General features: G+C 42.2%; 1 protein-coding gene across 3 annotated transcripts in view; it reads right to left on the bottom strand.

Annotated features, from left to right (window-relative positions):
• Positions 1-24,272, bottom strand: part of arhgap12b (Rho GTPase activating protein 12b) — a 248,580-nt gene that overhangs the window by 139,628 nt on the left and 84,680 nt on the right. For all 3 annotated transcript variants that reach the window (XM_085987657.1, XM_085987656.1, XM_085987658.1), the window contains exon 3: positions 959-1,216. In XM_085987657.1, coding sequence (XP_085843783.1) covers positions 959-1,216 — 258 coding nt within the window. The remainder of the gene's footprint in view (positions 1-958; positions 1,217-24,272) is intronic.

Raw genomic sequence — 24,272 nt, 5'->3', positions numbered from 1 at the left:
AATATTTTGCAAATTACATTTCTGAGGCTAGAAGCTTTCGGAGATTCCTGTAACAGTCGTAATGAAAGTGATATGCTTCAGCACTTCTCAGATCCTCCGTCTGTTGTGGTGAACGTTATTTTTTAAATTTGGGACCTGACAGTTATGCGCAGAGTGCTTCTGCTGGTCAGGAGTCACAATGTTTATTTAATGCAACAGTTACTACTTTAATTTTTTTTAAACTCAGTCTGAAATTGTCACTTAATATTTGCATTACACTTCACATTAATTAGCCATTTTCATAAAACTTCTAATTCATACAAGTACAGTATATAAGCTGCACCTTAAGTTTGCAGATCATAAAATTTTCCTTCCTGATATCTTGATTTCTATTTTAAATGAAAACCTTATTATGTAATTATTTACATTATTTCTAAAAAAGTCCCGTAATTGCTATTTTCCTTATTTTGGAGAGATTTTAAAAAATGGGGACCAGCTGATGCAATGGGTTAGTCACAGTCCTTTCACCAGATAGACAAAGTTTGTTCTATCTGCCAGCTGTAAGGGTTTGAAATGCAATAATTCTTATGTTCTTATGAAATGAGTTTGGGCAGTCTAAATCCTGTTAATAGAAAGTATGGACTCCCATTACAAAATTCCCCCAATTCAGTACCAAATTGACAATCTCACTTAGATTTCTCAAAATGGCTAGCATAAGAAGCAGAAAATGTCACCCTGGTGCAGTTGGGATGCTCTTCTGAGATTGAGGCAGAGTAGAGAGTGCTTTATTCGGCCCCAACTCTGAACTGGCAGTACTATTCTTAAAAGTAATATACCTCTCTCAAGACAATCACTCTTGACACCTAGCAAAATGCTATTATCTTCCTAAACAATAACAAAATACATAATAGGAATTTTGAAAATACTACACCATAGCAGTCTCTATTAATAAATCTCGTTATTAAATGCAGGTACTTACTCCATGGTTTACAGAATCCCCTTGGCTATCATGTTCTTTATTTACAGAGTCTCTTGTCCATCGAGGGGGTTTCCAGCTTCTTTCTTGCGTTCCTTTGTGGTAATAGTATGTGCGTCCTGTGGCATCTTTGTGCACCTCCCATTCACCATGTATTTGCAACGGAGGGCTAGTGGGAACTGAGGGTAGGTTAGCTTGAGATATTTTCAAATCTTGCAAATTTGCATACACTGGAGATTCTGGTCTTGCAGGTGGAACTGTCTGAAAAATTGAAAGCGATACCTATTAGTAGATAAAATATCTGAATTACCTACATAACTTGTTAAATGATCGTATTTAGGAACTAGAATGAATCAGAAATAAAAACACAGCCTATCCATTTGCCATAGCCTTTTTTCCAATTTGATCATTATTAAATAAGTAATTTTCCTGCTTTAAATAACTCTTCTCTTCAATTACAATCAACATTATTGTGATGGAATTAGCATGTCTCATTTCTCATTGTGAGTTAAAAATGGAACTACCAGCAGACAGGAAATCTTGTCTGATATTTCTTTCGGCTTGTGGGTGATGCTCCAGGTTTCACTTCTTGTGGCTCAGATCAGGCATCAATAATGTGAAGGATTGAACTTACACCTTCCCACTCTGTGGCACTATGCTTTATTACTCAACTAGCTGGGGGAGCCCGGCTTTGCCAGGGCTGTTTTGGGCCGTGCGGTTTAAATCGAGTCCCAGGCTTTGGGCCCTGTCTGTGTCCCTCTCTCAATCTGCTGCCGGGCAACATTTCTACCTTTTAATACCTTGAAAGATGAAAGTGAAAGTACTTATAAAACGTTTTTGGTAAATGTTATGTTATTTTTAAAAGAGATACTAACTTTTTCAAAGCTGGATGAGCAGAGTAGTTTGAGCTGGAAGCAGTGAAGCAATGGCTGGCACATCCCTGAGATGAAAACGATTAGTCCCGCCCACACACACACACCGATTGGCCAACCATCAGGGGACTGTACTGTAGGATTGGTCAATCGTGACGGCACAGGATTGGTCGAACCTTGACGTCAGTCAATCAATGCTAAGTAGCAGATAATGAGTTTAATTTTGAAGGTTTTTTAAATAAGGCGCGAACAATTTTCGTCCGACCGAAAAGTAAATACGCTTACGACCGTCCCGGAACCGTAAGCTTTCTTCGGAGGTAACGCGCGCGTAGGTACGCTCTATAACTTTCGAGCGCATAGCCGGACAGACACACACCCGAGGACAGACAGACAGACAGATCGATTCGTTTATATTATATATATAGATAGATACAGGGGACGACAACACAACCCCTACTGCTCGTTAACAAAAAAAGGTTTTTGCAGATTTGTTCACCTCTGGTCGATCTATTGCAAAGGTGGTGCCTCTGTATTACATTAAAGTAATTGCTTTAAACAACTAATTGTCTGGAGTCTGGTAAGCAATGACACAAACCACGTTTTGAAAAGAAAATAATGGATCAGATTTTGCTTTCAAAATAACGGAGAGGCTAATGGCGCCATCTATTATTTATGCGCAAATCGTACAGCAACTTCAGGCGAGGGCAGATGCACGGTTAACCAAAAGTTGCTGTCCAGAGTTGCGCAGCTCCGCCATTAGCTTCAGAAAAACGGCATCTCACGGTCTGCCCCACCATTGAAATGCACTGAATGGCGTGAAGTTGCTGTATTTGGACTGTAGCTACGAACTGAACTTGACACAGAACATTAAATCAAATCATTTTAAGTCTAAGTACCCTTTTAACGACATGGTAGGTGTTAATTACTGCCAAACAACCACCCTGGCACTGAAAATGAACTGTTATAAATGGTTGTTGGAGATTTTAACAACGTAAAATTTTTAATTTTATTTAAAAAAAAATTGTGTCTTTTTTCTCTCTATCTTATCTTTCTTTCCCTCTCTTTATTTCTCTTGCTGCACCTGATTTAACATAGAGTTCACCCACTCTAATTTACATTTTCTTCTCAGTCCTTATGCTGTTAATTTCACAATCCTTCAATCTGATTGGTTAAGGAGATACACAGTTGCTTACCCTGTTCCCCATACTGCTCCGTTATCACCTCGCGCATTCAGCAACTTGCCACGCAAAAATTGTGAAGCGCAAGGGCTAGTCTAACTAACGGCAGACACAGTTAGATGACCTGCTACAGCAAATTATGGCCCAATAGGTAATACGTGGAACAATCCAGTCATGACTGATGTTGGAGGCTTTCCCACATTCTGGTATTTCAGTCAAGTCAGCCAACAGCAAATAGGTTGCACACAACCATGAAAGGCAGCCTAGGTATCAGAAAGTTATATGTATGCTATGCCACAAAATTAGGCCATTTGTCAAAAGAAACCTCATCGATAACAGGTAGCACACAAACCAAGGCTCACCCTTAAATATGATAAAGCTAGAAGTCAAAATTATAATGGATAACTTTAAATTTTAAAAACATAGTGTAATAATGTTACATCATTCCTGACCCATTAGGACAACTTCTAATGATACCTAACAGCATTCTCAAACCCACTGAAAGCCATAAAAGGCAACTGATATTAGCAGAAAGTGGATTTTTGGTCAGCCTGCAATCGCCAATGCCATTACAGAAACAAGTGATCTTGGAAAAGGAACTGGCTTAGCAGAATGGCTGCAATGAGCAAAACAGAACGCCAATGTGACACCCCATTTAAGCGGTTTGCCCTAATCAGCGGCTGCAACAGTGTAAGTCACTTTAACTACAGATAATGACTAGGATTTCATCCTAAATTTATGGAGCCACATTTTAAAATGATATAAATAAGCCATCTTGTGGATCGTGTTTCCTCATCAATTGCATCACACATTACAGAACTGCTTGGCTAATACCTCAAAGTTCCATATACAAGAACTAGCATTTACGTAGTAAAATATCCCAAAGTGCTTCACAGGAGTGTAATCAGACAAAAATTGTTACCGAACCAAAGGAGGAGATATTAGGACGGGTGACTAAAAGCCTGATCAAAGATAAGTTTTAAGGAGCATCTTGAAGGAGAAGAGCGAGGTGGTGAGGTGGAGGGAGGGAATTCCAGAGCTTAGGGACGAGACAGATGAAGGCACGGCCGCCAATGGTAAGGCAAAAGAAGTGGAGGATGCACAAGAGAACAGAGTTGGAGGATTACAGACTTCTAAGAGGGTTGTAGGGCTGGAGGAGGTTACAGCAATAGGGAGGAGTGAGGCCATAGAGGGATTTGAACATGAAGAACGTCTCCAGACGACATACTGAGTAGAGAGCTTTCCAAAGGACATTAGAAAAGTTAAACTTCTAGAAGCAAGCACCCAATTGCAGCATTAAACCCACACAACCAAAACTTCCTTTTAGGCTTGATCAATAGAAGACCATCAGCATCCTGCAACACATATCCTTGACAACTGCAGTGACACAATGGCAAATGTTACAACGAAAATGTTCAGTTCAAAAATAGGGGGGAGGGGGTTAAAGCAGTTAAATTGAGCAAGCTTTTTTATTGCCAATCTGTAGTATAGTTTTAGATGACACGCTCAAATAACAGCATATTAGGATGGAGTTTCAGTTGATTAATTTTAAATAAAATCAGTATTTTAGTACTAGTATTTTACAAGTGAAACATTAAACATTGCTTAACTTTTCAGGAAACTTCGATAGTTTTGTGTGGCAATGTACAGAACATTTACTAAGCTGAACATTCTGAATAGATCTGTCGCAATGTAACCAATACTGCAACATCCACACCGTTATTTGGATTAGAATCAGTAATTTAGAATAAAACTAAGAGAATGTTCAATAATAGAAAATAGATTTGCATTTCTACAGTATCTAACCATGTCTCAAACATCTCAAGATACTTTAGACAGAATTAATTACCCTGAACTGTAGCAGTTGTTATGAAGACAAACGCACCAGCAGTGAGATAAACGCTTGCTGATCTAATTTTGACAATGTTGGTTGAGTGAGGAATGTTAGCCAGGACACTAGAACTCCTCGTTACATAGAAAACATAGAAGATAGGAGCAGGAGAGTAGGCCATTTGGCCCCTCGAGCCTGTTCCGCCATTTAATGAGATCATGGCTGATCATCCAAATTCAGTACCCTGTCCCTGCTTTCTCCCCATACCCCTTGATCCCTTTAGTTCCCTTTAGCCCTCGTTCTTCTTCAAATAGTGCCATGGAATCTCATGTCCAATTTATGTATTCGTAAAAAAGTAGCACTGCAGAAAGTAATGAGACTGAAAGCCGATAAATCCCCTAGACCAGATGGTCTATATCCTAAGGTTTTGAAATGGTGGCTAGAGATAGTGGATGCATTGGTTGTCATCTTCCAAAATTCCATAGATTCTAGAACAGTTCCTGCAGATTGAAAGGTAGCAAATGTAACCCCACTATTTAAGAAAGGAGGGGGAGAGAAAACTGGGAACTACAGACCAGTTAGCCTGACATCAGTAGCAGGGAAAATGCTAGAATCTATTATTAAGGACGTGGTAACAGGGCACTTAGAAAATAATAGCATCATTGGGCAGAGTCAACACGGATTTATGAAAGGGAAATCATGTTTGACAAATCTGTTACAGGTTTTTGAGGTTGTAACTAGCAGAATAGATAAGGGGAAACCAATAGATATGGTATATTTGGATTTTCAGACGGCATTCGATAAGGTGCCACACAAGAGGTTATTGAACAAAATTAGGGCTCATGGGATTGGGGATTGGTTAACGGACAGAAAACAGAGAGTAGCAATAAACGGGTCATTTTCGGGTTGGCAGGCTGTAACTAGTGGGGTACCGCATGGATCAGTGCTTGGCCTCAGCTATTCACCATCCACATCAATGATTTGGATAAGGGGACCAAATGTAATATAGCCAAGTTTGCTGATGATACAAAGCTAGTTGGGAATGTAAGTTGTGAGGAGGATACAAAGAGGCTTCAAGGGGATATAGACAAGCTAAGTGAGTGGGCAAGAACATGGCAAATGGAATATAATGTGGAGAAATGTGAAGTTATCCACTTTGGTAGGAAAAATAGAAAAGCAGGGTATTTTTTAAATGGAGAGAGATTGGGAAATGTTGGTGTTCAGAGGGGACTGGGTGTCCTTGTACAAAAATCACTGAAAGTTAACATGCAGGTACAGCAAGCAATTAGGAAAACAAATGGTATGTTAGTCTTTATTACAAGAGGATTTGAGTATAAGAGTAAAGACATCTTACTGCAATTATATAGGGCCCTGGTGAGACCACACCTGGAGTATTGTGTACAGTTTTGGTCTCCTTACCTAAGGAACAATATACTTGCCATAGAGGGAGTGCAATGAAGGTTCACCAGACTGATTCCTGGGATGGGGGCATTGTCCTATGAGGAGAGATTGAGTAGACTAGGCCTATATTCTCTAGAGTTTAGAAGAATGAGGTGATCTCATTGAAACATACAAAATTCTTACAGGGCTTGACGGGGTAGATGCAGCGAGGTTGTTTCCCCTGGCTGGGGAGTCTAGAGCCAGGGGTCACAATCTCAGAATAAGGGATCGGCCATTTAGGACTGAGATAAGGAGAAATTTCTTCACTCAGAGGGTGGTGAATCTTTGGAATTCACTATCCCAGAGGGCTGTGGAGGCTCAATCATCGAGTATATTCAAGACAGATATTGATAGATTTTTGGCTATTATGTTCTTACAAATAGGAAGACAGGGCCTTGGTTTAGCATCTCATCTAAGGATATCACTTCCAGCAATACAGAATCCCCAAGGTACTGCACGAGAATATCAACCTAGATTACATCCTCAGGTCTTGGTGGAAGGTGCTGAACCAACAATCCTCCGAGGCAAGAGTGTTACCAACTGATCCAAGCTAACTGATGTGGACCCTACTTGGCCCCCTCCTTTCCTCATCTCCATGCTGCCCCTTGGAGACATCATCTCCAGACACTGGGCCAGCTTCCACATGTACACTAATGATACCCAGTTCTACTAACCATCACCTCTCTCAACCCCTCCACTGCCTCTGTGTTGTCAGACTGTTTATCCAACATCCAGTCTCGAGCCCACAATTTTGCCTAGTTAACACTGGGAAGACTGAAGTTATAGTCTTCAGCCCCCGCTACAAACTTCGTACAATACCTCGGATTTCATCCTCCCCTCCTCCAGCACTGTTGCAGGGTGAACCAGAGTGCTCACAATCTCTGCATCCAACTCAACTGAGCTTCCAAACCCATATCCTCCCCATTCAGCTCCATAACATCACCAGCCTCCGTCTTTACCTCAACCCATCTGCTGCTGAAACCCTCACCCGTTCATTAGTCACCTCCAGATTCAACGATTCTAGTGCTCTCCTGGCCAGGCTCCAATCCAACATAAACATCCAAAACTCTACTTCCCATATGCTACCCTACACCAAACCTCGGTCGAATTTATTTATTCACTGGCTGTGGGTGTCGCTGGCAAGGCCAGTATTTATTGCACATCCCAAATTCCCCTCAAGAAGGTGGTAGTGAGCTGCCTTCTTGAACTGCTGCAGTCCGTGTGATGAAGGTACTCCCACAGTACTGTTAGGGAAGGAGTTCCAGGATTTTGACCCAGCGACAATGAAGGAATGGTGATATACTTCCAAGTCAGGATGGTGTGTGACTAGGAGGGGAACTTGGAGGTGGTGGTGTCTCCATGTCCTGCTGCCCTTGCCCTTCTAGGTGGTAGAGGTCGTGGGTTTGGGAGGTGCTGCCGAAGAAGCTTTGGCGAGTTACTGCAGTGCATCTTGTAGATGGCACACACGGCAGTCACGTTACATGGTGGAGGAGGGAGTGAATGTTTACTGTGGTGAATGGACTGCTATGTCCTGGATAGTGTTGAGCTTCAAGTGTTGGAGCTGCACTCATCCAGGCAACTGGAGAGTATTCCATCACAGTCCTGAATTATGCCTTGTAGGTAGTGGAAAGGCACTGGGGAGTCAGGAGGTGAGTCACTTGTCGCAGAATACCCAACATCTGGCCTACTCTTGTAGCCACAGTATTTATGTGGCTGGTCCAGTTAAGTTTCTGGTTAATGGTGACCCCCCCCCCCCCCAGGATGTTGATGGTGGGGGATTAGATGATGGTAATGCCATTGAATGTCATGGAGAGCTGCGAGGCCATGGAAGGATTTAAGCACAAGGAGGATGGGAAGCCGTCCTGGAAAGCATGGAGTAACCGAGTCTGGAGGTGACAAAGGCGTGCATGAGATTTTAGAGGGTATTTTTCTGAAATTTGAGTTAATGTACAGAAGTGAGGTTAAAAAAAAAGTTTTTCTGCATCTATTCATGTTACTTCTGACCTAAGAGTGGCTGATATTAATTGTGGCTGAAGCAAAGGTGGAAAAAATTGGTCTGCTTTACTGACATACGTCACCTGGACGAGCACAAACAAATTACTAAGATGGTTTTAAAAGGTAAATGTAGTCTGAAAAGAGGATCTGAAAGTTTGCTGGTGCTCCCCTTCCAGTGTTCAAGGCAGACAATCTTACTGTCTAGATAGACTGTTTTCTGCTGAAATTGTGCTTTTTGTTGAAGTTCCCCAACTAAGTTCCCTTCATAACATAATATTCTATAAATATACACAGATACTGTAGCAGGTTTAACAAACAAATTCAATAACCTCAAGGCTGACACTGCCTCCCTGTATGCATGGATGTATTTGCATAAACACTGCAGTTAGTGTAAATGCAGGGCTCAACCTGACAGCTGAACAAAGTAGAGTGGAGGGAGCTATGCTACAATCTGCTTCCAAGTTAATTTAGGCCTTCACATCTGAATTACACTCAAGTTCAGTATCTTGGATGAGCTGTAATTTCCAGCGAAACACTGGGAAGACCAAATGACGTCTTCGGCTTTCACCGGAAACTCTGTACCCTCAGCAGGACTCCCTCACCCTCCATGGCCACTGTTTTAGGATGAACTAGACTATTTACAAAATAACAACAGAAAATGCTGGAAAAACTCAGCAAGTCAGGCAACATCCGTGGAGAGAAATTTGAGTTGACGTTTCGGGTTTGACCCTTCTTCAAAACTGGAGAGAAAAGGAACTAGATCGAAGGCAGGGCTGCGATCGGACAAAAGAATAAAAGAACCAAAAGAAGTAAAAGAGATTAGAAGCTAGACGAGATGGTAATAGGCTGTGATTAGGTGTAAAGTGTACTGGCAGGGCAAAAGATAGCTGCCAGGTGTGAGAGAGAAACAAAAGGAAAGGGGGTGGGGGGGGGGGGGGGGGAAAAGGAAAGGAGTGGAAAAATATAAGTGAAAATGAAATGGGGGCCGAGGTTATGATCTGAAATTGTTGAACTCGATATTGAGACCGGAAGGCTGCAGAGTGCCTAATCGGAAGATGAGGTGCTATTTACAATCTTGACATCCTATTTGACCGTGAACCGAGTTTCTGACTTCTTTATCTTCTCCATCACAGAGACCATGTCCTTATAACACAGACTTGCATCCATAACCTTTGTCACATCCAGACTTGATTACAACATGCTCATGGTTAACCTCCAATCCTCCACTTTTCTATAAATTTCAGCTTATCCAATAACTCCACTGCTTATATGCTATCCCACACCAAGTCCCACTGACTTTTCACTCTATTCCCTGCTGATCCCAACACTTCAAATTTAAAATTCTCATCCTTACATTCTTCTATAGCCGCACCCCTCCCTATCTTCTGTAACCTTCTCCAGCCCTTCAACCCCCTCACCTCTGAACTCTGTTCTTTTGATTCCGACCTTGAATGAACAAATAAAATAAATCATAAACATCTTCACTTTAAAGTAGCTAACCCCACTCTGTGACCCAAACTCCATGAGTATCAGTGAAGTATTACTGCAACAAAAGCTGACTGCAATTATTAATAATTAATAGGGTCATAGAGTCATACAGCACAGAAAGGGGCCATTCGGCCCATCGTGTACGCGCCGGCCATCAAGCCGCAATTTTCACAATACCATGTTTGTACAACTACAAGCTATAGCCTACTGCATATTATTTTTTTTGCATTTCAAAATGATGTAACCTTTAGTTAAGTTCAGTCATTACACGTGCAATTTTCTTTTCTTGTATAATGCCACCTCATAACTAAGTAAAATTCATTGAATTTTCATTCCCGCTGACGGTACTTCAAATAGCATGAAGATATGCTGCACTGCTGAATATCCTTACAAATACCTCCAAAAGCCAGCATGCGAAAACCCAAGATTAAAAATATGCCCACAAAAGGTAATTAGCCAACATTATAACTTATGTAACTTCAATGCCTTTGGTGACGTAACTTCAATGCCTTTGGTGACTAAATATCAACTAACTCAAAGCTATGTGGCAACCTTCAATTTCCAGCCAAAATAGTTAGTGAGCCCCTTCACATGAACTCCCAACTCCAGAACCAGGGGTCACAGTCTAAGGATAAGTAGTAGGCCATTTAGGACAGAAATGAGGAGGAATTTCTTCACCCAGAGAGTGGTGAACCTATGGAATTCTCTACCACAGAAGGCAGTAGAGGCCAATTCATGAAATATATTCAAGGAGTTGGATATATTTCTCAAGGCTAAAGGGATCAAGGGGTATGGGGAGAAAGCAGGGACCGGGTACTGAATTTGGATGATCAGCCATGATCGCATTGAATGGCGGAGCAGGCTCGAGGGGCCGAATGGCCTACTCCTGCTCCTATCTTCTATGTTTCTATGTTTAAAAATAGCATGCATAAAGGTAATTATGGAAGAGAAGCTGCAACCTATTTGCTCAAGATCGCAGGAGATGTAACACCTGCCCTTATACCTCCCCCCTTCCCACTGTCCAGGGCCCCAAACACCCCTTCCAGGTGAAACAGCGATTTACTTGTACTTCTTGCAATCTAGTATACTGTATTCGCTGCTCACGATGTGGTCTCCTCTACATTGGGGAGACCAAACGCAGATTGGGTGACCATTTTGCGAAACACCTCCGTTCAGTCCGTAAGGGGGACCCCGAGCTTCCGGTCGCCTGTCATTTTAATTCACCGCTCCATTCCCACTCGGACCTCACCGCCCTTGGCCTCTTGCATTGTTCCACGGAAGCTCAGCGTAAACTCGAGGAACAGCACCTCATCTTCCGATTAGGCACTTTACAGCCTTCCGGACTCAATATCGAGTTCAACAATTTCAGATCATAACCTCGGCCCCTATTACATTTTTACTTATATGTTTTATCCAAACCTTTGTTTTGGTTTTTCCCTCCCCCCCCCTTTCCTTTTTTTTCCTCTCTCCCACATGGCAGCTGTCTCCCATTCAGCCTTTACCCTCTTTTCCCCCAATAAACTCAGATGTAAAAAAAAAAGACTATTAGTAACGTCACTTGTTTGTAAATTCCATGTTGTAATTACCCCCCCCCCTTTCCTTTTTTTTCCTCCAGGTTGATCAACAGCATTAATACTTTAAAAATTACATTATTTATCATAAAGCTTTCCAACAACTGGAAGTTTAATGAAAGCCAAAACACTAAACTGACCTTTTAAGTGTTAACCATGACAAAATCATGGACCAGTCCCATGCAAACACATTTGGTCAGCTTGCCTGATCACAATGTGACAGAAAGGGACAAAATGATAGTCTTGAATTTTCTGGCTGTAATTAAGCATGCAACAAATCTTACAGCAAAAAAAAATGTCTGTGGAATTATCTTTTTTCAACACACCAGGCAAGGACTGAGACTGAGGTACAATGGGAAGGAGGAAAAACAAGGCCTGTATGACTAGGACTTGTGTCTGGAGTCCAGCTGTAGAATACCTAGAGAGGTACATTGACAGGGAGAGAGGCAAGGCCAATGTGAAGCAAATTGTGTGACTTGGAAGCAAATGCTGGGCAGAAGTGGGGAAAAAAGTCATGAGACTAAAGCCATGGATCTGGCCAAGGAAGATGGTTGTATTTTGTTATGATAAAACAATAAACAGAAAACCAAAATAAAACATATTCAATATGCTTAAAATCAAATCCGGGCTTCGGTCAATCTTTGGTCTTGATATTCTGGACTAATCTTAAAACAACTTCTTTGTAACATCAGAACAGTATGTCATTGTAGTCAAGAAATACCTAAAATTATTAGAATTACACACTAATCAATCTCTTCTCCACTGTACGGCTCTAGGTATTATACTAGCTTAACTTAAGGCCCAAGCCTTATTTATAAAGGCGTGGCTTTTCACTTTCTGTTTCGCCTTTGAACTTTGATTGGAAATAAGAATACAAGACATTTTAGGAACAAGAAAAGGCCATTTGGACCAGCAAGCTACCCCCCTTTTTGGTTGATCTCGGCCCCACCGCTGAATCCTCTTACTGTCCTCCCATTTCTCTCTATCTGGTTCTCTTTTTAGATCATTAACTTTAATCATTTTCCTTGAAAGCTTATTCCATGTATGTAAATAGTTCCGCCTAATTTTCCTATTTTCTCCCAATTTTCTAATTTTTGAATTGTATTCCTTAGTTTTTCCAACTCCATCAGTATAAAAATTTGTCTGGATCAACTCCTTCAACATCCCATCATCATTTAGAAAATTTGTTACATTGCCTCAAAATTTCCTCTTTTACAACAAGAACAAAGCGCACTCAGATCCCAGAGATGTTCACCTTTGCAAAGACAACAATATCTTTCCTATAGTATGATGACCAATAATGCACAGATGTGCAGATGCGGTTCAACCCAGTGTCCTATACAATAACAATTACCTCTTTTGATTCGTATTCTATCTATTTACTAAAGAAACTCTTTGTTTTTAATTGCAGCTATACAATGGGCTGATGGCATCAGTAAATTTTTCCACAACAACCCGAGTCAATTTTCTCATCAGTATGCTGCAAGGCTGTTTCAACATGCAACCGTTGTGGTTTCCTTTTTCCAAAGCTAATTATTTTTCATTTATCTATATTGGCCTTTATTTGCTACTTATTGGTCCATTTTACAACATCACAAGATAGTTACAGATGAGGAAGGTCATTCGGCCCAACTTAACTTGTGCAACCAGAAAGATCTTAAAGACCTCCTATTTCAGCATTCATCTGTTCCTTGAAAGATTCCGTATTCAATATGTTGATCACTGTTTTATAAAGAAAGAATTTCCTGACATTTGTCCTAAATTTACCCTGTACTAATTTGAATCTACGTCCTTTTTCACCATTTAACTTAAAGTAAAATTCCAGGTTTATCTTTTCCATTTCCATAACTACCTTGTATACCTCTACAAGTCCACCGCTCAGACACCTCCTTTCCTTGCTGAAAAACTCATTTTGCTCCAGCCTTTGCTCACAATTTTGATACTAAAGATCAGTCTTGTTGCTCTTTTCTACACTGCCTCCAGTGCTTAAATATCTCCATTGTGTCTTGGCGACCAGAAATGCACATGTAGCACTCAAGGTGTGGTCTAACCAGAGCATTCGACAGTTTGGGCACAACTTGCCCTGATTAAATTCTACTGCTTTGGTTACGCAGTTCAATATCGTATTAACTCTGCTGATTGCTGCTCTGCACTGGTTGGTCATGTTGAGCATCAAGTTTACGAAGACTCCTAGGTCTTTTTCACCTTCATCCTTAACTATTTCCATACCATTCATGGAATGCATGTGCCACTCATTATTTCTTCTTGGATGTAGTAATTTACATTTCTCTACATTAAATTTCATCTGCCATTTTTCTATCAATATACATATTTTATCCAACTCCTGAGCTCCAATTCCACTGCCTCTCCTAGTTTGGTATCATCTACAAATTTGGCCACTCTGCATTGAGTTTCTGAATTCAGGACAATTCTGTAAGATAGATAGATAGATAGCATCAAGCCCTGGGGCACTCCACTCAATACTTTCCCCACACCCCAACATAACTCCTGTAACAAATACTAATTCTTTCCTACCCTTCATCTAGTTTTTTATCCATTCCCAGGGTTTATGTAAATCCATGGCCGCCAACCTCATAGTCCCCCAACCCCGCACAGCCCACTTCTACCTCCTTCCCAAGACCCACAAACAGGACTGCCCTGGTAGACCCATCGTTTCAGCCTGTTCTTGCCCCATGGAACTTATCTCTTATCTCAACGCTATTTTTTCTCGCCTTGTCCAGTCTCTTCCCACCTACATTCGCGACTCTTCCGACGCCCTCCGTCACTAACAGTTTCCAGGCCCCAACCGTCTCCTTTTCACTATGGACGTCCAATCCCTCTACACCTGCATCCCCCACCAGGACGGCCTTCGGGCGCTCCGTTTCTTCCTTGAACAGAGGCCTAACCAGTCCCCATCCACCACCACCACCTTCCTCCACCTGGCTGAACTTGTTCTCACATTGAACAACTTCTCCTTTGACTCCACTCACTTCCTCCAAATTAAAGGTGTTGCTATAGGAACCCGCATGGGCCCTAGCTATGCCTGCCTGTTCATGGGATATGTGGAACATTCTTTGTTCCAGTCCTACTCAGGTCCCCTCCCTCACCTCTTTTTCCGGTACATCGATGACTATATTGGTGCCGTTTCCTGCTCCCGCCCTGAACTAGATAAGTTCATTCACTTTACTTCCAATTTCCACCCTTCCCTCACCTTCACATGGTCCATCTCCGACTCTTCCTTTCCCTTCCTTGACTTCTCCGTCTCCATTTCTGGCGATCGGCTTTCGACAAACATACACGACAAGCCCACCGACTCCCAGCGCTACCTGGACTACACTTCCCCCCACCCCGCTTCCGTAAGGACTCTATTCCATTCTCCCAGTTTCTCCGTCTCCGCCGCGTCTGTTCTGACGAAGCCACCTTCCATACCAGTGCTTCCGACATGTCTTCCTTTTTCCTCAACTGAGGATTCCCCTCTACTGTGGTTGACACGGCCCTTGACCGTGTCCGTTCTATTTCCCGCACTTCTGCTCTCACCCCTTCCCCTCCCTCCCAGAACCACGATAGGGCTCCCCTTGTCCTCACCTTTCACCCCACCAGCCTCCACATTCAACGGATCATCCTCCGCCATTTCCGCCACCTCCAACGTGATCCCACCACCAAACACATCTTCCCCTCACCTCCCCTTTCAGCATTCCGAAGGGACCGCTCCATCCGCGACACCTGGTCCACTCCTCAATCACCCCCAACAGCCCTTCTCCTTCACCTGGCACCTTCCCGTGCAAGTGCAGGAGATGCAACACATGCCCTTTTACCTCCTCCCTTCCCACTGTCCAGGGCCCCAAACACCCCTTCCAGGTGAAACAGCGATTTACTTGTACTTCTTGCAATTTAATATACTGTATTCGCTGCTCACGATGCGGTCTCCTCTACATTGGGGAGACCAAACGCAGACTGGGCGACCGCTTTGCGGAATACCTCTGTTCGGTCCGTAAGGGTGACCCTGAGCTTCCGGTCGCCTGTCACTTTAATTCACCGCTTCGCTCCCGCTCTGATCTCTCTGTCCTCGGCCTCTTACATTGTTCCAATGAAGCTCAATGTAAGCTCGAGGAACAGCACCTCATCTTTCGATTGGGCACTTTACAGTCTGCCGGACTCAACATCGAGTTCAACAATTTCAGATAATTATCCCTGCCCCCATTTTTCATGCAGTATGATTTTTGCCATTCCCATTTGCAACATTTCATCTTTCCTGCCTCTTACAAAAGTACAGGGTGTTCTTTCAATTCCTTCCTCCCCTGTTAACCACCTCCCCCCCCCTCTGTCTCTGCACCTGCTTAATATCTGTTACATCTCCAGCTTTTTCCAGTTCTGATGAAGGGTCCCAGACCTGAAACGTTAACTCTGTTTCTCTCTCCACGGATGCTGCCTGGCCTGCTGAGTATTTCCAGCATTTTCTGTTGTTATTTCAGATTTCCAGCATCCGCAGTATTTTGCTATTATATTTATATAAATCCTAACTGCTTTGAGCTTAAGTAATAGACTTTTGTGTGGCATTTTGTCAAATGCCTACTACAGATTCAAAATTCTGCTGAGCCCATTTGAATTATTACTCATTATTTACTCCCTCTTCAATTTAAGTATTAAAACACAGTGCCAGAATTTTATATCATCAGTAAACTGCTTAAGCTATAACAATAAAATTAAATTGTGCGGCAACTGCAAGCTGTTGATGAAAAAGAACAGGGAATTAAGCATTCGGTTGGTTTTATTTTCCGCAGTGTGCCAAGCATCCTATAAATTCCACAGTGGCCTGCATAAGCTAGAGCAAGTTTTGGGTAGCTGGAGACAGGGCAATGATTTAAAAAAAAGTTTTAAATAGGTTACTACAGCTTCCCTATTTTTGAACAGGAAGCTCTTGGTCACAAGCTGAGTGGAGATGCTGGTAATTAACTATCTGCATACTTTTACTTTGCTTATTTTTTTTTGTTTCAATTCTCTTGTCCTTCAATTTTTTTTAAAACACATTTTTCCCCCTTTTCTTTTATGGAGGTTAAAGAGGAGAAATAAACAAAATGGTTCACTGTGCAGTAAAAACAAAAGCAGCATTTAACAAAAACAACACGGTGATACAGCGGTGTTATAGAGAATTGCTGTTACCCAAATATTTTCACTTACTCTAATTCCCTTTATCGGGTAGATTTGCTGTAGTTTCCAAGACATTTTGGTCAGAAATACATTATAATAATGTAAAAACAAATTTAGTTTTAACCTCGCATACGGTTAGCCATTTAAATCAGTCACATTTCACTGCTGCTGCTAACACGATATCACATCCTATTTTTCCACTGTCAATCGATAAAACCAGCACAGTACATCTAGCTGAGTGCAACTGTCAGCAAGGTACAGTATTGTATTTTTAGGTTTTGCCAGTTTTCTAGCTAAACTCAGGCTCGGCTCTTGTCATGCAATCCTGGTTTGTAATTAGGTAATACATTGGCCAGGAATTTATAGATTATATGCCAGCAAAATGATACCCGCTAAGACTTATTAATACAGTAATTACCATATATTGTATATTGGTTTGTACCATTTTCTGTTTTGTAAACCAAAATACCACAGCTGTTTAGCACTAAATAGTTGTCAGATGATAAGCTTCAACAATCACATTAATTAGAATCGGATTTCAAAGGCTTTCTGAAAACCCAGTGAATTTGGTTAATTAATGTAGAACAAATAAAACTGTGCAAGAAAATTTGAAAATTACAATACAGTTCCTCTAAAATCCCACTGCTTTAAAAACTACAGTACTTGTATGATGAAATCCCAAAAAACGGAGTAACCCATTACATCAAGCTGCTTTTATTTCCTTTTCAAAATGTAAAAAAAAGGACTCTAGTCACATACCACAATAAGAGTATTTTAAACTTACTAGATCAGCTAGTCTCAACCATTTTACAAAGTATGTGGACTACTGTATAATTAATTTTTGTGCGTACTAAGCATCTGGACCACAGTTTGCACAGAAAAACAGAAATACTGCAGCTGGGACATAGCTTAACTTGAGAAAAGCTTTTCTTACTATACCTTTAAAGGTGAACTTAAGATAAAAACATCATCATCCTCCTTCTCCTCCTCCTCTCTGCTGATACTCCTAAAAGTAGAAAGCTGGATCATGCTCATCTCTTCATAGATGCCAGATTCACATAGTAAAGTAGAATGAACGCCCAAATAGTTTGTGTGGAGGTTATGACTTGGCAAAAACAGTAGATCTCAATAATGCCTAGCCAATGAAAAACTAGCTGGAATGTGCTCTCTGAAACAAAGCTGTGGTTTACTTTGGTATACCATCATGTGACTAATTACTGATTTTATCTGAACACCCTCTCTAGCAATGGAAAACAACAACTTGAATGAAGATTTGAGAGATAGAAAACATTAGACTAAGTAAACTGAATTACTTCTACACACTTGTTTTTATAAATAATAAGATTGATGTTTAAATTCAGGTGTTAGAAATACAGGTTTAGAAATAAATTTGATTGACATTTTTGCACACTTTGATATGTGCAAAATGTAAATACTATCACAACGCAAGTCTAATACTTCTCCTAGAATACATATCTATATACAAATGAATGTTATTACAATGATGTTACAAAGGAAGAGTGTCTACGGACAGGATATTTACCGATGCGAGAGTTCAGATCGGGGTGGCGTGGAATCTTAACTCCAGGACATGTTTTAATCGGTTTCTCCAGCCAGTCTGAATGACAGGATTGCAGGGGGGTGGAGTGGGGCATTCGCGGGGGGAGGGGGGTGCGGCAACGTTGAGACTGTGTGGGATGAGCGGGGGCACCGAGACCGCACGGGGGGGCTGGGGTGCGACAAGACCGCACCGGGGGCAGAGGTGCTGAGGGGGCACTGGGACCGGGCGCTGAGACCATGCGTGTGGGGGCGCCGTCGAGACTGCGCCAGGGTGGGCAGAGGCGCCGAGATCGCGGGGGGGGGGGGGATCGTGTGGTGGGCCAGATTTCTGGGGGGTTTAGAAGGTAGCTTGTTGGGCCTGATGGAAACACTCCTAATCCTCCTGGATCACAAGCAGTGCTGTAAAGACACTTACCTGATGGATCCAGCCCCCCTCACCTCCTTTTACCAGCTGGGTTTCCCAAGGCCCGGGTAACCCAGCTGACTAATTTAAAAAAACAGAAATCTTGTTAAAATGGGAGCACGTAGCCTCCTTGAAAGGTTTTATTGATCAACTGACCTGCCTCGTGAGAGCTGATTGGTCGCCCGCCCTTCCAGTCTCCGTTAAAACTTTAAGTGGCGGGTTCGAGGTGGGTTGGTTTCGGATTTGAAATTTTTAACATTTTAACTTCTCACTCAATCCAAACCCATTCATTTTGGGGGGTTAATATTACCCCTTATGTCTGTTTCATACTTATGTAAAAATTCATATTATGCACTATTAGATTCCTATAAACAGTATTTTTCAAACATTTATTTTTCCATAAAAATAGTAAAATTAAGTTCAAAAAAATTTATAAAAAGTGATTATCAGCATTGTTAATGAGATGGAGCAAATTAACTTAAAATAAGCCAGAGATAAGAATGTTCCCACCAGCAAAAGATGGTGGTCTGGGTTTGGAAAATGTTACTATTAGCGATCTTGCCCAGTTCCTGCTTGGAACTCCCTCATACAGATTTCAAGAATGTGCAAGAGCATGCAAAATAAGGCACCACATAAGTCAGGATTTCTTGATTCTTGAATGGAAGCCCCCCCTCAGCATCAAGGCTATCTATTCACAACAAAACATTAAAGACAAGTTAAATGGAGAAGCTCTTTAAAAAAAATACTTTTTTGTGCAGGCAATTTTTCATAAATGATTAGGTTTGCTTTTAAAGGTCCTCAACCACAAAAAAATAATTTTCAAGGGATACATGATGAAAGAGGGTTTAAACAGGGGGTTGTTAGGACATGGAATACCAGGAACAGTGGTAGTTACAGAATCTACAATTGCTTTTAAAATGTAAGCACATATTTATTTGAAAAATAAACATTTTAAAGGGTATGGGCAAAAGGCATGGAATGGGACCAAGTAGATAGTTTTGCAGAGGGTCAGTGCAGGCATGATGAGCCAAATGGCCTCCTCTGTGCTGTAAAATTCTGATTCTATCTTGGATATATTGTCAATATTATGTAGCTTTCATTATGGAATGTTCTAAAAGCTATTTGGAAGCTCAATTTTGATTGTTTTAACAACTGCCACTAGGTGCCTCTCTAGAATTAGGATTTCAGTTATGAGCAGGTCTCAAAGGAAGGGAATACTTGTAACCATGTGGACAACGAAATAAACTCCAAACTGGTTGAACAACATTCCTTTCATCTTTGCACAGCTAACAAACTGTTTCAATACAATACTACCAGTATCTTAGGAATATGAATTACTGAACCAAAATAAATTATGCTACACTCACAATAGGGTTTTATATAATCTCTCATTGATGAAACTAACTACTTTATACTGAGGGGCAGTAAAGGAGAGGAAGATAAATATGGGCTTCTTTGAGGTGAGGAGAAATAACTCTGGGATCTTTGAACTTGGTACAATATATCTTTTTAAAAGTGGGATTGAGGTTAGAGAGATGTTTAAAAACCACAGTCTGATTTTTTTTCAGGGTAGGTCAGGGAAAGAGATCTACGTTCCCTAATGAGGCTCTGGATGGAGCTTCATTAGCTTTGTGGCCTTTTCTCACTGTGTTCTTACAATGAGTTTGGATTAGAGAGGTTGTGCTGGGTAAGCTGCTATTTGCTAACTGTGGGCAATAAATGCCAAATTTGTCAGCGATGCCCACATCTCGAGAATGGAAAAAAAACTACTGAGCAAGGTTGTTTTACACAGAGTTGTTGAATAAACTCTGTAATGCCCTTCTTATGCCAGGTCCTAAATTTGCCTGTGATTAGGGCAGGGAAGTTCACTGTTGGGGGGAAGAGAGTCCTAGTTATATTCAGTGAGATGTAAACTTCCCACCAGTTTGAGAGACTTACCACCACTATGGAGTGTTACTGGGCTTCAGTGTGATGCTTCTGGAGTCTGTAAAAGCCAGAGTGTACAGGGGAACATGGAGAGAAGTTTCCATCTGGATGAAAGAATGGCATTGTTTTGAAGAAATTGGGCAGGATTTTCATTGGGCTGTGGAGGTGGGATTGGAGGTGCGCGGGGGGTTAAAATCCCGAAATCGGGGGTCCCGAACCCATCCCGCCCCCATGCCAGTTTCAAAGGAGGTGGGTAGCCGCCCCGCACTGGGAGCCGCCTCCCCGAGGCGGGAAGGGGATTAGTGCCAATTAACTGCAGAGGACTGCTTGCAGGAGCAGGACCTCATCAGTGTACAGTGATAATGTGTGTTTAACTCCTCCAGTCTGTATGCTATATATACACTTGGATTTACTATTATGGCTCAATCGCTAAAGCAAAGACTATAACAACTTGCATTTATTATAAATATGTCTCTAGGTGCTTCAGGAGAAAAGGATATTGCACCAAGCCTTTGCAAGAAGGATCGGAGAGGTAACCGAAGGTTTGGTCGAAGAGCTGTATTTTGAGAAGATGTTTAAAGGTGGGACGTAGGTAGAAAAGCCAAGGACTTCAGGGACAGAGTTGCAAAGAGAAGGGCCGAGGCAGGTGAAAACTGCCATCAAAGGTGGAGTAGGTGGGGAGGGAGGGAGACACAGGAGGCCAGAATCTGAGGATCAGACGGAGCTAGGATGCAGTAAGGCATTAGTTCGATTTGTAGACAATTACCAGGATTTGAACCCAGGTCCACTGGGGGGAATGGGAAGCCAATATAGGTCAACAAGGCTGGGAATGATAGTCGAGTGGGACAAGACATGGGTGGCAAAGTTTTGGACAATCTGAAGTTTATGGAGAATGAAGGTCAGGAGGCTGGCAAGAAAGATATTGGAGAAGTCAGGTCTGGAGATGGCAAAGGATTTTGGCAGCAATGAAGGTAAAGTAGGGCTGTAGGCACACAGTGTATGAAGCTCAACTCTGGGGCGAACAAAGCACTAAGATTGCACTCAGTCAGCTTCAGCCACTGCAAGCTGTCAGGGAGGGGGGGATAGCAAAAAGACAAAGTTTTTGGCAAGGTCTGAAAATGATGTAGGAAATGAAGAGAAGACCAAGGAGGGATCCCATGTAGAATTCTGAAGGTGACTGTGTGGCATCTCGAGGAAAAGGCATTTCTGGAGCTGCATTGGGATAGCTAGGAATATGCAAAGGAAATCTCATGAGGTGAACTATGAAGGCGAAGCAGTGATCACCATGATAAACACTACTCTATTCTGATAAAAACTGCATCGTCAAACCCCTTTTCTTTGCCTCTTGCACCCTTACCTTTAACACCAAGGGCGAGGAGTTAATGGATTTCCTCATTTCAAAGATGGAGACCATTCAATCTTTGGGGTTTGATGATGCAATTTGTAAGGAGGTACAAGGTGCCACAGAGGATATTGTTGGTGACTTGGATCATGGTGATCTCAATGTGTGGGCTGGGCAGGCCAGGAATTGGACAATGGGATTTGAACAGGTAAAATGAGCTACGAGATGACAGCAGATTCAAGAATCTTGGACAAAAAAGGAAGATTAAAGATGGGTAGTTCCAGGGGTGGACATGTCGAGGGTAGTTCCCGGGGTGGACATGTCGAGGGTAGTTCCCGGGGTGGACATGTCGAGGGTAGTTCCCGGGGTGGACATGTCGAGGGTAGTTCCCGGGGTGGACATGTCGAGGGTAGTTCCAGGGGTGGACATGTCGAGGGTAGTTCCAGGGGTGGACATGTCGAGGGTAGTTCCAGGGGTGGACATGTCGAGGGTAGTTCCAGGGGTGGACATGTCGAGGGTAGTTCCAGGGGTGGACATGTCGAGGGTAGTTCCAGGGGTGGACATGTCATGGGCGAGGTCTATTTTTGGAGTACGATGATGATGCCAGTTTCAAAAGGAAATTGGCAGTGCCTGATTGGAAACCATTATCAATATGGGAGAGTGAAAAGTAGTTCAATGGTCAGGAGTTGGGTAAGGAAAAGGATCAAGCAGTCAGGAGGCAATCGCAGAAGAAGGGGAAATGAGCTTGGAGAAGAAGTGTGGAAAGATTACCTGCAATGTTATGCAGGTCACGGTTAGGTGAGCGACGGGTTGGGAAGTGACCAGCAACAGGGAAATTAGCACCTGAGCCAGCTGCGTGAATGGGTTCAATCTTTGAGATGAGGAAATCCATTAACTCCTCACCCTTGGAATTGAAGGTAAGGGTGGAAGAGGCGAAGAAAAGGGGTTTGAAAATGCAATTTGTATATCAGAATAAAGTAGTAAAGACAAAGGACAAGCTAGTCTTGTTCCTTGGTGGAGGAGAATGCAAATGAGTTCAAGTTTTTCATGCACAACAAAATTTGGGGGTACTGAATATATCTTTGAAGGCCATTTTCACCAACAGAGGAATCAGAAGCCCTAGTCCAGCGTTTCTCTATATTCAATGAGCTGGAATGGCTGTGCTTTTTGTAAATTAATGCAATTGCAGCTAACTGAAAGGACAACAGTTGGAAGTATTTTATAGAATTTAGCAGGAAATGCATTGAGCCTGGGGGCCTTTCCAAATTGCAAAGACTAAGAGACTTTACAAGGATTTCTTCTCTGCAAAACAGTGGGGGAAGAACTGTGCTGGGTACTATGTGCAACAACATTATAAATGCCTTCAAGAAGAACTTGCAATTTTGCTGTACGAGCAAAGCAATTCTTCCTGCCCAACATTCCCTCAGTCATCCATCAGTGCTCTGCTTCATGAGTGCTTAGGTTTCACATGTACGCTGATGACGCCCAGCTCTACCTCACCACCACCTCTCTCGACCCCGCCCTGCCTGATTTGTCACACTGCTTGCCCGACATCCAGTGCTGGATGAGCAGAAATTTCCTCCAATTAAATATTGTCTTTGGTCCCCGCCACAAACTCCATCCCTCTCCCTGACCACTATCTGAAGCTGAACCAGACCATTCGCAACCTTGGCGTCCTACTTGACCCTGAACCGAGCTTCCGACCCCATATCCTCTCGATCACCAAAACTGCCTACGCTCTACCTCTCTCTGCTCCTTTAAGATGCTCCTTAAAACCCAGCTCTTTGGCCAAGCTTTGACCTGTCCTAGTATGGCCAAGCTTTGACCTGTCCTAGTATGTCCTTGTGTGGCTCGGTATCAAATTTTGTCCGATAACTTTCCTGTGAAGTGCCTTGGGACGCTTTACTACGTTAAAGGCGCTACAGTATATAAATGCAAGTTGTCGTTTTTGTTGCTTTGCCTCTGATGTAGATATAGCATATGTCTCTGTGCATGTCTTCTAATTCCTCAAAAAATGTATCTCTCTCTCCTCTGCTCAGTGCTTTCCCAGGTCAGATCAGGAAATTATTGTGAGGACATCAAGGACCTCTGGGACATACATTTATTAAAAATAATACAAAATGCAGATGACAAGAGAAGCAGCAGAGTGAGTAAATGGACTGTAAAAAGAGAACAGAAAATGAGGAAGAGGAGGAAAAGAGAAGTGCAAAGAAGTCATTCTTTTGGACAGATCATGAACCTGACTCAGGATTTAGATGCATTACAAACTGATAAAGGCACAGTGTATCCACAAGACCTTGAAACACCGGAGAAAACTTTCACTGATGGAAACAGAATTGCACAAATCAGTTGCATATTCTCAACGGCAGACTTCAGTCTTCCTCTTTTTTCCTAAAAGCAATGTGCTCAATCTTTCGGTCTGGCAGTAACTCGTGTGCTGGAATGAAATGACTCCATCTCCTCAATCTGCATAATTTTTCTCTCATCTGCAATACTTTCAGGTAATTGTTGTAACAACTCAATCTCTTGACTGCACCTGAGCCCCTTTCCCAATCCTTTTTCT

The sequence above is a fragment of the Somniosus microcephalus genome, chromosome 5, assembly GCF_052327205.1.
Source record: "Somniosus microcephalus isolate GS21.2 chromosome 5, FLI_Smic_1.0, whole genome shotgun sequence".
In the NCBI taxonomy this organism is placed as follows: domain Eukaryota; kingdom Metazoa; phylum Chordata; class Chondrichthyes; order Squaliformes; family Somniosidae; genus Somniosus; species Somniosus microcephalus.
The sequence above is the reverse complement of the archived record's forward strand: the minus strand, read 5'-3'. Positions and strand labels throughout refer to the sequence as shown.